Here is a 12500-nt window from a genome sequence, read left to right as displayed (position 1 = left end):
TTGAATTTCCAATTTTTGGATTTTTGCCAGCATTGGGAAGTTGACAAAGTAATGCTGTTTTGCGTTTTTAACTAAAAACACGATTTTTAAAGATTTGTTTAAAAAAAAGTATCGACAATTTTCATAAAATCTCGACGGGGTTACCTGGCAAAAAGTGTACAGATTATGTGTGAAAAATCTCAAATCAATCGGCACAGTAGTTTTTACAGCACCGACGTTGAAAACGTTGGTGTTCAGGAAACGCTCTTCAAAGTAGTAAGCCCTGCATGGCTCCTTGTATGAAACGCAGATTTTCAAAAATCTATAACTTGGTCAATTTTTCCTCGATTGATCCAAAAAATTTACACAATACTCTTGAAAGGATCAGCATTCAGGAAAAAATGTTAAAAATATGTGTCACAAAACAAAAATAAATACCAAAGTCCCCCACCTTAAACAGTTATCCTGCTTGTAGTTAAATCAATAAAACAAAATTGTATGTAACGTAGTGTTGCTCATCCCCACACGCAGAGAGAGAAAAAGAGAGCGAGACAGACACGCGATTGTTCGATTGGAAAAACGTGTTGAAAAGGTGTTGCTACGCACTCGACGGCATTCTGTGGCAAACGCTCGAACACGCTCATTCCGAGCCAACATCATGCATTGCCCCGTGCCCCCGATGCCTGCCTACGTACACAAGAACAACAACAAGCGTCCCTCTCTCTCTCTCTCTCTCTCTCTCTCTCTCTCTCTCTCTCTCCCCCCCAAAAACGGCACCCTTCGCTACCGATGGCGATGCTAAAAGCATGCAAATTCTATTTGATCCGGGGCGTAATTGGAAAATAAACGCTTGCTGTTCGCTCGCGCAGGTTTTTCCCGCTTTCCAACCTCGCCACCGTCTGCTGCTTTCTATCTTCCTCTTCTTCTTCTTCTTCTTCTTCTTCTTCTTCTTCTTCTTCTGTTTTTTTTGTTCCATGACTCCTATATCCTCCCTCGACGACTATTTGGCTATTGGGAGCAGACCAGCAGGAGATGCAGTGGCTGAACTAGCCCGCCGGCTGTCACTGGCTAATAGGAGCCAATTATAGGGACCGGGACCGGGAAGCGCGCATGTTGGGCGTGCGAGGGGCCTTCATTTTCGCGTGAAAACCACCAACCACGCCACCACCTACCCGTTCGTTTGTGCACATTTTCACTACGGTCATGACGGATGACGATGATGACGATGATGATGATGATGAAGGTGGTGGTGGTTGTGGCGCTGGCCATTTGTCCACTTTGACGCTTCACTTAGACACACTTCAAAGGAAAAATGGCAAAAAGGCGGCTAACCTTGCAGAAGAGAGTGAAGAGAGCGAGAGATCCTTTTTCTCTCTAAATGGATTTTCCACAATGAAAGGCCTCCCGGATCCTGGTGCCGGTTGTAGGGTTTGGTTGGCAACAGGTGGCACAGCCTGAGGGTGCTAAAGCCCCCTGAGAACGGCGGAAAAGGGTCGCCACCGCTCACCGTTATCGCTTCGGTGCGATCGCGTAGTCCTGTTGCAGCGAGGATCATCCATTTCACCCCCGTTTTTGTTCTCTCTCTCTCACTTTAGGACCACAGCGGTGAGAATTACTGGTTCAACACGGTTCAACACCTTTCAGGGCATGAAAGATTCAACAATGGTAAGGGTTATCATTGGCCTTTGCAACCTGAGGAACTAATGCGCGCTAATAACGTATGCTATTTAAAAAAAAAAAAAAAAGAGACAAAATTTGCCGATTTTTCGTGGGCAAACTGTCCATCGCACTGCAGAAACTAAAAATGGAGCATCAATAGTAGTTACCGATGAGTCATCAGACAAAATTTGAAGGCTCTATCAGAGTTCTGGACGGCTGACGACTCTGACGGACAGAAAGCTACAAAGAATGCTGATCCGACATGGGTAAAGACGTCAGAAAGCCGAAAGTCCCCGGCCACTGATCCCGTAACAGCGCGCAAAGACTCGTGGCGCGATCGTTAGACGAAAAGGAGCAGAGGCAGAGTACCGAACTGATTGCGAACCCTTTCAACGCCTCCCAGCTGCTGGCCATCGAACATTTCAGGGCTAGCTTCAAACGTAGGATCTACTCTGTAACAATTTATCGCAAAAAACGGAGGAGGAATTGATTGAAAATTGGCACAGAAAGAGTTGAAAAACATGTGCGCAAATATATTTTTGGCTGCCACTGTCGAAATAACCGGCTAACTGCCGAAATCCTATACGGAATGATACCAAATGTTTTTTTGTGAATAAACTGATAACTTTCCACGGTGTAATTTATAGAACTCAATTATTAGTCATAGTTTATTTTTTATCACCTTTCAAAATTTGTCTCTCTTTTTTTAATGCATACAGTGGTCGACATAACTAAAAGCCCACGCCTATGGTCCACCTATTTTTCGCCTTTAAATTCGTCATTTTCGGTAGCAAAGGTAGCATTGTGTTTTTTTTTTTTTTTGGCTAGAAGCCCTAACTTTCCTCTTTCCAAATCACTTGCTTTGAGCTGGATAGGTTTGATGGTCTCTTTTTGAAAATTCTTCATGTGCGAGATGGTCGATCACGAATGTGACAAAAGTAAAAGTCCACCGGCAAGGAAACATGTTTATCAATTCATATTGGACCACTCATACCCCGGCTTTTCATTTGTAACTTTTAACATGTATTTCACATGGTTTTAGTTATGTTGAGTATTTTTCTCATTGTATTGCCTCGTAAAATAATAGTTGTTAATAGAAACATCGTTCAGAACGGGAATTTATACCAAAAATTCCCATAAATTCTCTACCTGAGCTTTGAGAAGGTGATTCTAGACGATTAATACGACGAGGATGTCAATCAGAACTTACGGTTTTAGCGATACGTTGAAAATCGTTTTCCTATTGCGCAACAAAATTGCTTCCTCACGTTACAAGCTTTTTGCCACCATAAGTACAAGCCTTTTGCCACCGAAAATAACGAATTTACAGTCGAAAATGTAAAACAAAAAATCGTTCATGATATAACAGTCCTATAATTCGGTGTGCCCCTTTGCAGCAGGTCGGGAATTTGCAAGGATAAGGTATAAGGAATTGGGACAGCCAGGAGACTTCCACAAGCGAATATCGCAGCTCGGATCGCAACGACTTGAACCGTGTTGCTTTCTCTTACCAGCGTTCTTAGTGTTAAAATTAACAGAAAATCGAGACCGAGAGACACGGAGAAGTGTACGAGGGTGTGCGCAATAGAGCAGGATGCAACAGAAGACGCACCAGTACCCGCTCCACTCCGTCGGTCGTTCCCGCTCGTTCGGGCTTCCGGGATTAATTCAATTGGGAACGCGCAATGTCCCAGTTTGTTGAGATGTTGAGCGCAGTTTTTCCGGATGAACACCATTCGAGAAAAACCGGGAAACTGCTGCTACTACTGCAACCGATCAGCTCGGTCCGGAGGGAAACGCGTAACCTCACAAACGGTAACTCGGCCGTGTGTAACATGAGCCGCGCACACGCCGTCCCAAAGGGGAAACCGCAGGCGGAATAAGGCTTCGTATTACTCGAGTGGTGGTTGAGTTTCGGTGGCACCCACGCCTCCTGTTTCCGGACCGGGCAACCAGTCTGACACCCCCTTTTTCCGCACCCCCATCCCCCCGCGAAAGAGCGCTTCTGGTGCTGATATCAAAGAGGGTGCGATAAGGAGGTAAATTGAATAATTGCCGCTATCATTGATACACATGTATAGAGAGGGAGAGAGAGAGAGAGATGAGAGCGAGAGAGAGAGCGAGAGAGTGGATAGAATGCGAGCTACGTAACCCTCCGGGCGGACCCAAGGGGCCCCGGGGAACTCTGGAAACGGAGGCCTGGGGCTGGGTAACGAAGTTAAGCTGTGCTCTCGGCTCTCGAAGCTTGCCTTGCGAAGAGGGGATAAATAAAGTGTCTATCATCCACATCATTACCACCATCATCCTCCTCCCCATCATCATCATCATCATCTTCATGATGGAGTGAGACATAAGGCAGGTTTCAAAGTGCTATCTATTAGGACTATCAGCTCTCATCGGATCGGATCGCATCGAATGCCTTCCCCGGCCGGCAGCGCAACTTTAAAACGCACCCCTTCCTCCCCTCCTCCCCCTCTCTCCCTTGTGGAACGAGCGCAGCATATGCGCCCTGGATCTAGAGGCCTTTGATGGTTTTTTTTTAGGCGGGTGTGTTTAGCTCTATCGCATCGCACATTTGTTTGCGATCCACGGGGACCTACCTGGAAATCGCGCTTGCACTTGTTCTCCTCGTTGTGCGTCATCTTTTTCTCGTGCTTCTTCAGGTAGCGCCGCTTGGCCGCCTGCAGGTTGAACCAGGTGTAGCTGAACGACTTCACGTACGGCAGCAGCGCCTCGATGAACGGATGAAAGTCTTCCTGCTGCGCCCACGCGTTGCAGTTTGGGAAACCGTTTTGTACCAGCAGTAGTCGATGTCGTTTGAAAGAAAAGAAGAAGAAAAAAAAAACAATGAAAAACACAATCAATACAAAGTGCGAAGGAATCGAATAAGCAATAAATGCACCAGCAGCAGCAGCAGCAGCACCAGCAACGAGTGAGCGAAGGAAAAACGGCGCACGGCACACAACAGCACCAGCGACGAGCAAGTGAACGCAGGTAATCCAATCCGGCACGACGATTCGGCACCTTGGCATCCGGGGCCGCCCGGGTGGTTCCCCTGGTTAAGCGGATTTGGTTCTGAAATGGAACCGCTCCTCTGCTCTGGTGATCGCAGTGATGGCTGGCGCGCGCACAATGGCGTCTGGATGATTGGTTTGAGCTCGCTCCCGGACAGATCGCTGCTAATTAGGTGCTAACAATGGTGCCAACAATCAAAGTCCACCAGAGCTGTTGTATTGTAACACACTAACGAGCTAACAATGTGCACAACAGGGCAGGGTAGCAAATGGTGAAGTGAATTACCACACTGCTCACACACTCGTACTGCTTTGCTTTCCGCTGCAACATTAAATCCCGTATTCTTGCTTCTTGGATCAGCGTTTCCGGGTTCCTGTTTCCCCCTCCCCCCCCCCCGCCGGGGGCTAGCCGTGCTTACGTGCGTGTTATTGTTATCCCGATGGTGTGATGGTTCTACTATTAAGTTGTCAACAGACAAGAAAGAGAGAGAGAGAGAGAGAGAACAAGTTTGAAGCCGTTGCGCAACGGATACACGCGGTAGAAAAGTAAACAAAATTTAACGCAACGAAGTTGACGAAATCTCAGCAAAACTAGCCTGGAGGCCAGGCTACTAGCCCGTGAATAGGAAAAGAATAAATGGTTCGTTCAGATCAGAAACGAATTGAACGACGAGACATTGTAGTGAAATAAAATAATTTAAAAAAATAAAATAAAAAAATAAAAACACACATTTCTGTTTCTTTTCAAACCTCTTATTGAGGATTATGGAGATTAAAGCTCTTATGGAGGCGCTTATTGGCCATTAAGAAAACAAACACCTCCATCAGAGTCACATTGTGATACTCTCACAATAAAACTGGAGGACGGTGTGCATTGGATCCAAACCGGAAACCGGTATTATTGACCGGCACGTTTCCCAACAGGGAACGTTTTTTCATGGCCAGCACCCATCGTAGCTTAAACACTACTGCACCGATCGATTAGAAATTAGGAACACATAATATGTTCGGCTGGTGCCGTCGAGTTTTCACTTTTTTTTTTGAAATAGTTATGTAAAACTTTTTTTTTTTGTTTGGTACAATCGTAATAAGCATCACTTTTACATTTTCAAACATCTACAACAAATCGATCAATTCGAAATTCAACCAAAACTGAAAGGAGCTAACTGGATAAAGTGATAATCTATGGAAAGAATATTCAATATTGCCTATTTCTGATGACCCGCGGCGCAGCTACGCACGGGCACGGTTTTCGGTCCGAATCGAAAGACTTGTCCGTTTAAGCGACGAACCCCGGTTTGATCATTGATCAATCCGCCACCATCGAAATGCTGTCAAAAAGCGAAAAGTTGGAAATTCAACAAAAACTTGATGATGTTAACTGTATAAACTGATAATCAATGAATAGAATATTGAATAAACCTTTGTTCATGGTGTCAAATTTAGCCGTGGTTGTCTGTAAAAATATACTGTTTTCGATGCCCATTGTAGCGGTCCGTTGGAGCATTTGAAATATATAATTTGGTATTCGTTTTGGTAGATTATTAGTTTACACAGGTAAGGACCTAAGGAGTTTTTGGTGAATTTTCAACTTCTCAATTAGCATTAGTGGTAGCATTTTGAAGATGAAAGTTGGTTACGCTTTTCACAATGTTGCATGCGGAAACGGGTTTTAGATAATAATTTAAAAAAAAAAAACAGTATCTACATTATTGTGTGGAAACTTGACCTGGAAAATAAAGTCCTGATAAGGTGTTAAAAATTTGAAAAGTTTCGGTGCAGTACTTTTTATGGTAAGATGGGTACCGACTTTGAAAACGTTTAATTTTTGGGGACACCGCCTCGCACTGAGCCGCGAATGAAGCGATGATTTTCAAAAATCAATATCTTTCCCCGGTTTTCATCGAACAATTACCACAAATTTTGCTCCATAGTCTTGAAAACGGTTGGCATTTATGAAAAAAAAAATGTGTAAAATTCAAATGGGGCTTAACAAACTTAAATACCTATATTAATTATGAGATTTTTTTCCATATTCATAGTAACAAAACAAACCCATCATGGACTGACCAGTCGCGTCTATTAAACTTGTCCTAGCGTGCGCCCTGTTACTGCGGGCACTACTAGTACTGTTCAAACGTTTTCCGAACGTCAGAAAAAAAACAAAAAAAAAAATTTAAAAATCTCCAAAGTGTTGTGTGATGTTGCTGCAGACTGCAGCTGGATTGCTACTGCTGCTGCTTCTCCTGAAGCTGAAGCTGTGAAGCTCCTGAATGCAATACATACCTGCGAGAGAAAGTTGCCCTTGCTTATTGTGGCCTTTGAATCCATCGCAGAGGATCTGCAAGGGAATTATAAAAACAAAAAAAACGCATTAAAGGAATTGTGGATTGATTTGGACATTTCAGCTTAATCCCGTCTAATCGACTACAACCCCCGGCGCCCCAGGCCTGACTTCTCGCGGAGTCCAGTCCGCGGACTGCGACTCCACACCGATCCAACAAGTGATCGTCGCCAGCAACCGGCAGTTGCTGTAGATTGAAATCAACTATTTACAGTGTCTCCCCCCCCCTCTCTCTCTCTCTCTCTCTCTCTCCTCCTACAAAATGACGTAGTGCCGGCCGGCCACGACCACGTGGTGGCACCGAGCCCAGCGTATGATCATCCAAGCGGAGTGCCACTTCGCACCACAGAGAGGTCCATGAGCTGGTGGCGCTCCCCCCCCCCCCCCCCCCCCCCCCCACCCGGCGCCACGACCTTTGGCAGCGGCCACGGTCGCGCGGGTCTGCCAAAGGTCTGCGCCCGGCCAGACACCAGATACCAGAGGGAGAGAGCGGACGCGAGAGAGAGAGGGACCGGCAGCGTCATCCGGCCGGAATTCCCCCGCCACCGAGATGCTCGATAATCAAAACAGGGCTGGGAAGGTGGGTCGTGGGACAAAGAGAGGGGGGGGGGAGGGGAAAGACCTGTAGGAATGCTGCCAAACCGTGGCCAAACGAAACCACCGCCGAAGCGAAGCTTGGCAAGCGCGCCGAGACGGATTGGCCGAGTTCGCGAGCACGCGAGCACGCGACCGCGGGCAGGAGGGGGGGGGGGGGGGGGGGAAGGGGGGTGGTTTGAAGTGGTGCGTAATTGTGCGTGTGTTTGTGTGTGTTCAACAAGTGCATTTTTGGCGTCAACCGAAGCATCATGTGTTGGAAGACGCAGCTCAGCTTCCAAGCAGGCCGCAGCGAGCGCTACCAGCACGAGCACTGGAGAGATGTACAGAGAGAGAGAGAGAGAGAGAGAGAGAGAGAGAGAGAGAGAGACCGTGTCTTTTTTGCTGGACGGCTTTTGGTATGTTCACGTGCATTCCTAGTTCAAATATCAATATTGTTTTCTGTAAAAGTAGTGTTTAGTGAACATTTTGGCTGTGGAATTGGTCTGTTTTATATTTGGGGTCTAATTTCAACACATCAACGAAACAATTACGTGTCTGTGTTATAAAAAAACGATGTTGAACAAGGGAGCGTTCAAGACCTTTTTTTTTTTTCAAAATCTTGAAGCATCTTGGAATCAAGCGTGATTTCGTATATCGAACCCTCAAAAGATACCCTGAGACTTCCTCGTTAAATTACAAAAACAAGATCAGGGCGAAAGCGGTCGGCTAGTACTGAAAAAAGTGATCAACACCGTTCGGGAACGTATCCGCACGCTATCCTTAACGTTCGATACGAAAAATGGCTACAGATTGAAAAGTTTTGATATAAACTACGTATAACTGTTTTTTTTTTTTTAAATAGAAGCTAAAACGTACTGTTTATGAAAAATTTAAAGTTGACGGAATTTCCGGAAGCGAACCAACAAAAAACAAAAAAAAAATGAAACAGCAACTCTTCTTGTATCGCGGCACGCTGGGCCGCGACTTGTGTTCGCTGATGAAAAGCCCTTTTTGTTCTAGCGCAAAGTTGTGGTGCCGAAAACGGCTGTGACTGTGGTTCAGAAACATTAAAGGTGTAGCAGATAACCCAAACAAACATCCACCGATTTTCAAAATGCGACTGGTGTGGTGTGTTCGTTTAGGGTGGTAATGGCCGGCACTGCAAATTACCCTTTATTTTTAATTTAAATAAAAAGGCGCAAAAAATTTACCCAACGTATTATAAAAGATATCTAGTGAAGAAAATGGTAAAATTTAGCGTGGAAAGATTATAGGGGAACGAAAATTATGTGTTCTAGCATGATGGAGGCGCTCGGGGGGAGGAGCAATTTTGGTTCAAAACTGGTGCCGGGATCAATTTAACAAGATTTTCAAAGAAGAACGAATGGCCTGCCAGTTCACCAGATCTTAACCAACTGGACTTTTGTCGTTTGTTTACATAATTATTGAACCTAAACGAACAAAAATTGTCTAATTTTATTCAGTTTGAAGCAACAATCTCAAAACTATGGAAGGAAATGTCTATGAAAGTCTTCTATGTCACGTGTGTTGGACTTTCGAAGCGATTGAAGCTCGTAAAACAGGGGGTGGGAGGAGGGGTAATTCCGAAACCTATTTTTTAATTGATTAGTATTAGCTTCTCGTAACAAAAAACGACTCTGATGATAGACAATGGTCAACCTATTAAGAAAATAAAAATGAAAGAATTTGTATGAGAATATATATTGGACACGGTGTAAATGATGCAATTGATAATTCTCGGGAGATCATCCCCCGTCACGGGTGTTTTGGGAGGGTGGATGCTGGGAACGGGAAGGTAGGAAGTTCTCTCTCTCTCTCTCTCTCTCTCTCTCTCTCTCTCTATCTCTCTATTGGGACGTGTACATGCGGGGTGCATCCGCGGTGAGCGGCGCTCTGTTGTGGTTGTTATGCTGCTGCTGCTGCTGCTGCGTTTTGCGCGCAATATAAATAGCAGTTCGTTTGCGCTCGTTAAAAATAGTCACGCGAATCCGCGCATCCGTGCCCCTGATGGTCGCAATGAGAACGAAGGGAAAGAGCGGTGGTGGTGCGCAAGCGGCTGGCCCGTAGCAGCGCTATAGCGCAGCCATATTGAGCGGTTTGAGAGGTGAGAGGTGAAACAGACGGCGACACGGAATGGAACGTCGTCCGTTCCGGAGAGAGAGAGAGAGAGAGAGAGAGAGAGGGAGAGGGTGACCGAACCCGGACTGGACAGTAACAAAGGACCCCCCCCCCCCTCCTTCTCCCATTTTGGGTGGCAGAGAGAGCGAGAGAGAGAGAGAGAGAGAGAGAGGGGGCGGCAGCGGAAGGAAGAAGCTGCGTTGCACAAACACATACACTCGCACCGCACCGCATCGCAGCGGCCTCCAACCGCCTAGAGCGTGGAGGCCGCGAGTGAAAGAAGACGAATTGGCATCCCCCCCTTCTCCCGTACCACCACCACCCCCCCGGCCCGCAACCCATTCAGGGGCTCGCATGGTTTTGCATCGTGCCGTGGTTGCAACGCGGCACGACGGGGCACGGTTGCGGTGCGGTGCGGTGCGGTGCGGTTGCGGACACGCCAAAAATAGAACGGATGCAAGCGCGTTCACGCTTCGACGGTGGGCCCAACGAGACAGAGACAAAGGCAAACAAGGGCTTGCCGGGGGGGGGCGGTGGGGTTTGCTTGGGGTAGGTTAAGGGGGGAGTTACAGAAGCTAGAAACAAGACACCTTGCCCCCCCCCCCCCCGCCCGCGGGCGTAAAAACCGGGAACCAGGAAAACCTCGCAATTGTCACAGGCAGGCTTGACAGCCTTCCACCCCTTCCCCCCCCCCCCCACCCTTCAGGTCGAGTAAACACACACCCTCGCACACCCGCACACCAGGCAAGGGGAAGGGGGGGGGGGGGGGTGGGTGACAAAGCTGCGGGGACGCAAATGGGGACGAAGGACCTCCATGGAGCGGGTGCGGGGGGGGGGGATGTTGGGCCACAAGTCCCCACCTCCCCACCCCCCCCCCCCCCAGGCCCCGGAGAGGTTGGGTGACATCACAAAACGGCCCACATCGCAACCAGCGCAACCGATTACTTAATGTTTTTTGTTGTTCTGCACCATGCGGGGGGCCTCGGGGTGTCGGTGAAGATCGGGGCGTGGGGGGGGGGGGGTGCCACATGACACTTCTGCAAACACACACACGCACACAAGGACACGCACACATTCCCCGCCCCGCCCCGCCCCGCCCCTCCCCGCCCCGGGGGGTATCCGCGATGCACCCGCGATGGGACTGCAGCTGTGCAGGTGCCCCTGTGCGCGTGTGTCTGTCTGTCTGTCTGTCTGTGTCTGTGTCTGTGTCTGTGTCTGTGTGCTTGAAGGGTTAAGGAGTCCTTCTCGCTCCTTCCTGTATGGCACCCGTAAAGCCCTAAAGGGGACCTCATATTCACACTGCACCCCCCCCCCCCAAAACGGGATCAACCCCCCATTACCACCCCCGGTGGCCCTGGGTACCTGTGCATCGGAGGGCCAATGGTGACGGGTTCGTAGCTAGCCGGATCCGGACGGAACGGAGGCAGCATCCAAGGCTGCTGTAGGTTGTGGCAGCTGTAGTAGCAGCAGCAGCACACACACTGGGTAGGTGACCCCTGGCTGCTAGGGGATGCTAGGGGATGCTAGGGTGCGCTGGATTCACCTTAGCGCGTTTTTTCCCCGTTCCGCTTCCGCTCCCTAGGCCCCGCCGCCTCAAAACAACACTCGCAACGGGCACGGGCACGGACACATACAAGCGGGCACCCTCCCCCCCCCCCCCCCCCCCCTACCGCACACACGCGACACACACACTGCACGATGACGACGTCCGACGTCGTCGGATGATAGGTGGCCGCAAGATTGATGGAAGAGCACGGAGCACCGCCGCCACCACCTGGACCGGCCCGGCCGTTAGTTGCGGTGGTGGTGGTGCGCAGGGTTTCGAGTGGCGGAGGCTTCCTGGCCTTTGGGCTGGTTTGGGGTTTCGCAAGCACGCACGCACGCACGCACGGACGGACGGACGGACGGACGGCTCGCCGATCGCGCTCCACTCACCGCGCAACAAACGCAGCAACTGTCATCAGGAAACTGCACACTTGGTTGGTGCTGGTGGTGGTGGTGGTGGTGGTGGTGGTGGTGGTGGACAGGCACCCGACTAGCACACACATATGTGCACCGCTGCACGCACGTAATCAGCGACAGGAACAGCGTTCCATTCCGCCCCTTCACAATCACAAGAACAAGCCCCGTTTGGGGGGATGGGGATGGGGATGGGACACCCCCCCTTCTGTGTGGCACTGTTTCCGGTCAAGCGGCCGGATTCGGCCCGGTCCCGGTTCCGGGTGCTGTTCCGGGTTCCGGCTACACTACTTCTACTGCTGCTCCTGGTGCTGCTGCTGCTGCGAGTGGCGCTTTTTCGGGGGTTCGGGGGTTGCGTAGAAATAGGGGATGGTCGTTGTTAGGAGATCCTCTCTCTCTCGCGCGCGCGCCTAATCACCAGCGGCTATCCATCGGTTGCTGCTGCTGCTGCTGCTGCTGCTGTCCGTCTGTCCGTCTGTCTGTCTGTCTGTTGTTGTGGTGTCTCGCGCGGGTGACACCGGGGACGGGGGTGGTGTTTTTTTTTTTTTTTTTCGGGGGTTGATGCGGGTTTGCAGGTGAAGAAGAAAGATAGTTCTTAATTTAACCGAGAAACCGAAAAACCGGCGAACAACACAAAAGACAAAACAGAAACACGCACGCACGCACGCACGCACGCACACGCACACAGACGGTCCTCTATGGTACTGAGGAAAGGGTTGCCGCCGTCGTCGTCGTCGCCGAAAGTTGCCCGCGGTGCAGTGCAGTGCAGTGTTCAGAGGTCTAGACTAATAAATCAACACACCGACACTCGCGACGCGAGGCCGAGCTGT

At 49.2% G+C, this 12500-nt stretch overlaps 1 protein-coding gene across 2 annotated transcripts in view; it reads right to left on the bottom strand.

Annotated features, from left to right (window-relative positions):
* Positions 1-12500, bottom strand: part of LOC126572258 (paired box protein Pax-6) — an 18156-nt gene that overhangs the window by 2155 nt on the left and 3501 nt on the right. Inside the window, exons 5-6 of one of the 2 annotated variants that reach the window (XM_050231555.1) lie at positions 6939-6993; positions 4239-4394 (exon numbers count right to left, since the gene is read on the bottom strand). In XM_050231555.1, the coding sequence (XP_050087512.1) occupies positions 4239-4394; positions 6939-6993 (211 nt within the window). Of the gene's footprint in view, positions 1-4238; positions 4398-6938; positions 6994-12500 lie in introns of both variants that reach the window. The other variant, XM_050231472.1, reaches the window with a different exon arrangement.

Source organism: Anopheles aquasalis, chromosome X, assembly GCF_943734665.1.
Source record: "Anopheles aquasalis chromosome X, idAnoAquaMG_Q_19, whole genome shotgun sequence".
Classification (NCBI taxonomy): Eukaryota; Metazoa; Arthropoda; class Insecta; order Diptera; family Culicidae; genus Anopheles; species Anopheles aquasalis.
The sequence above is the reverse complement of the archived record's forward strand: the minus strand, read 5'-3'. Positions and strand labels throughout refer to the sequence as shown.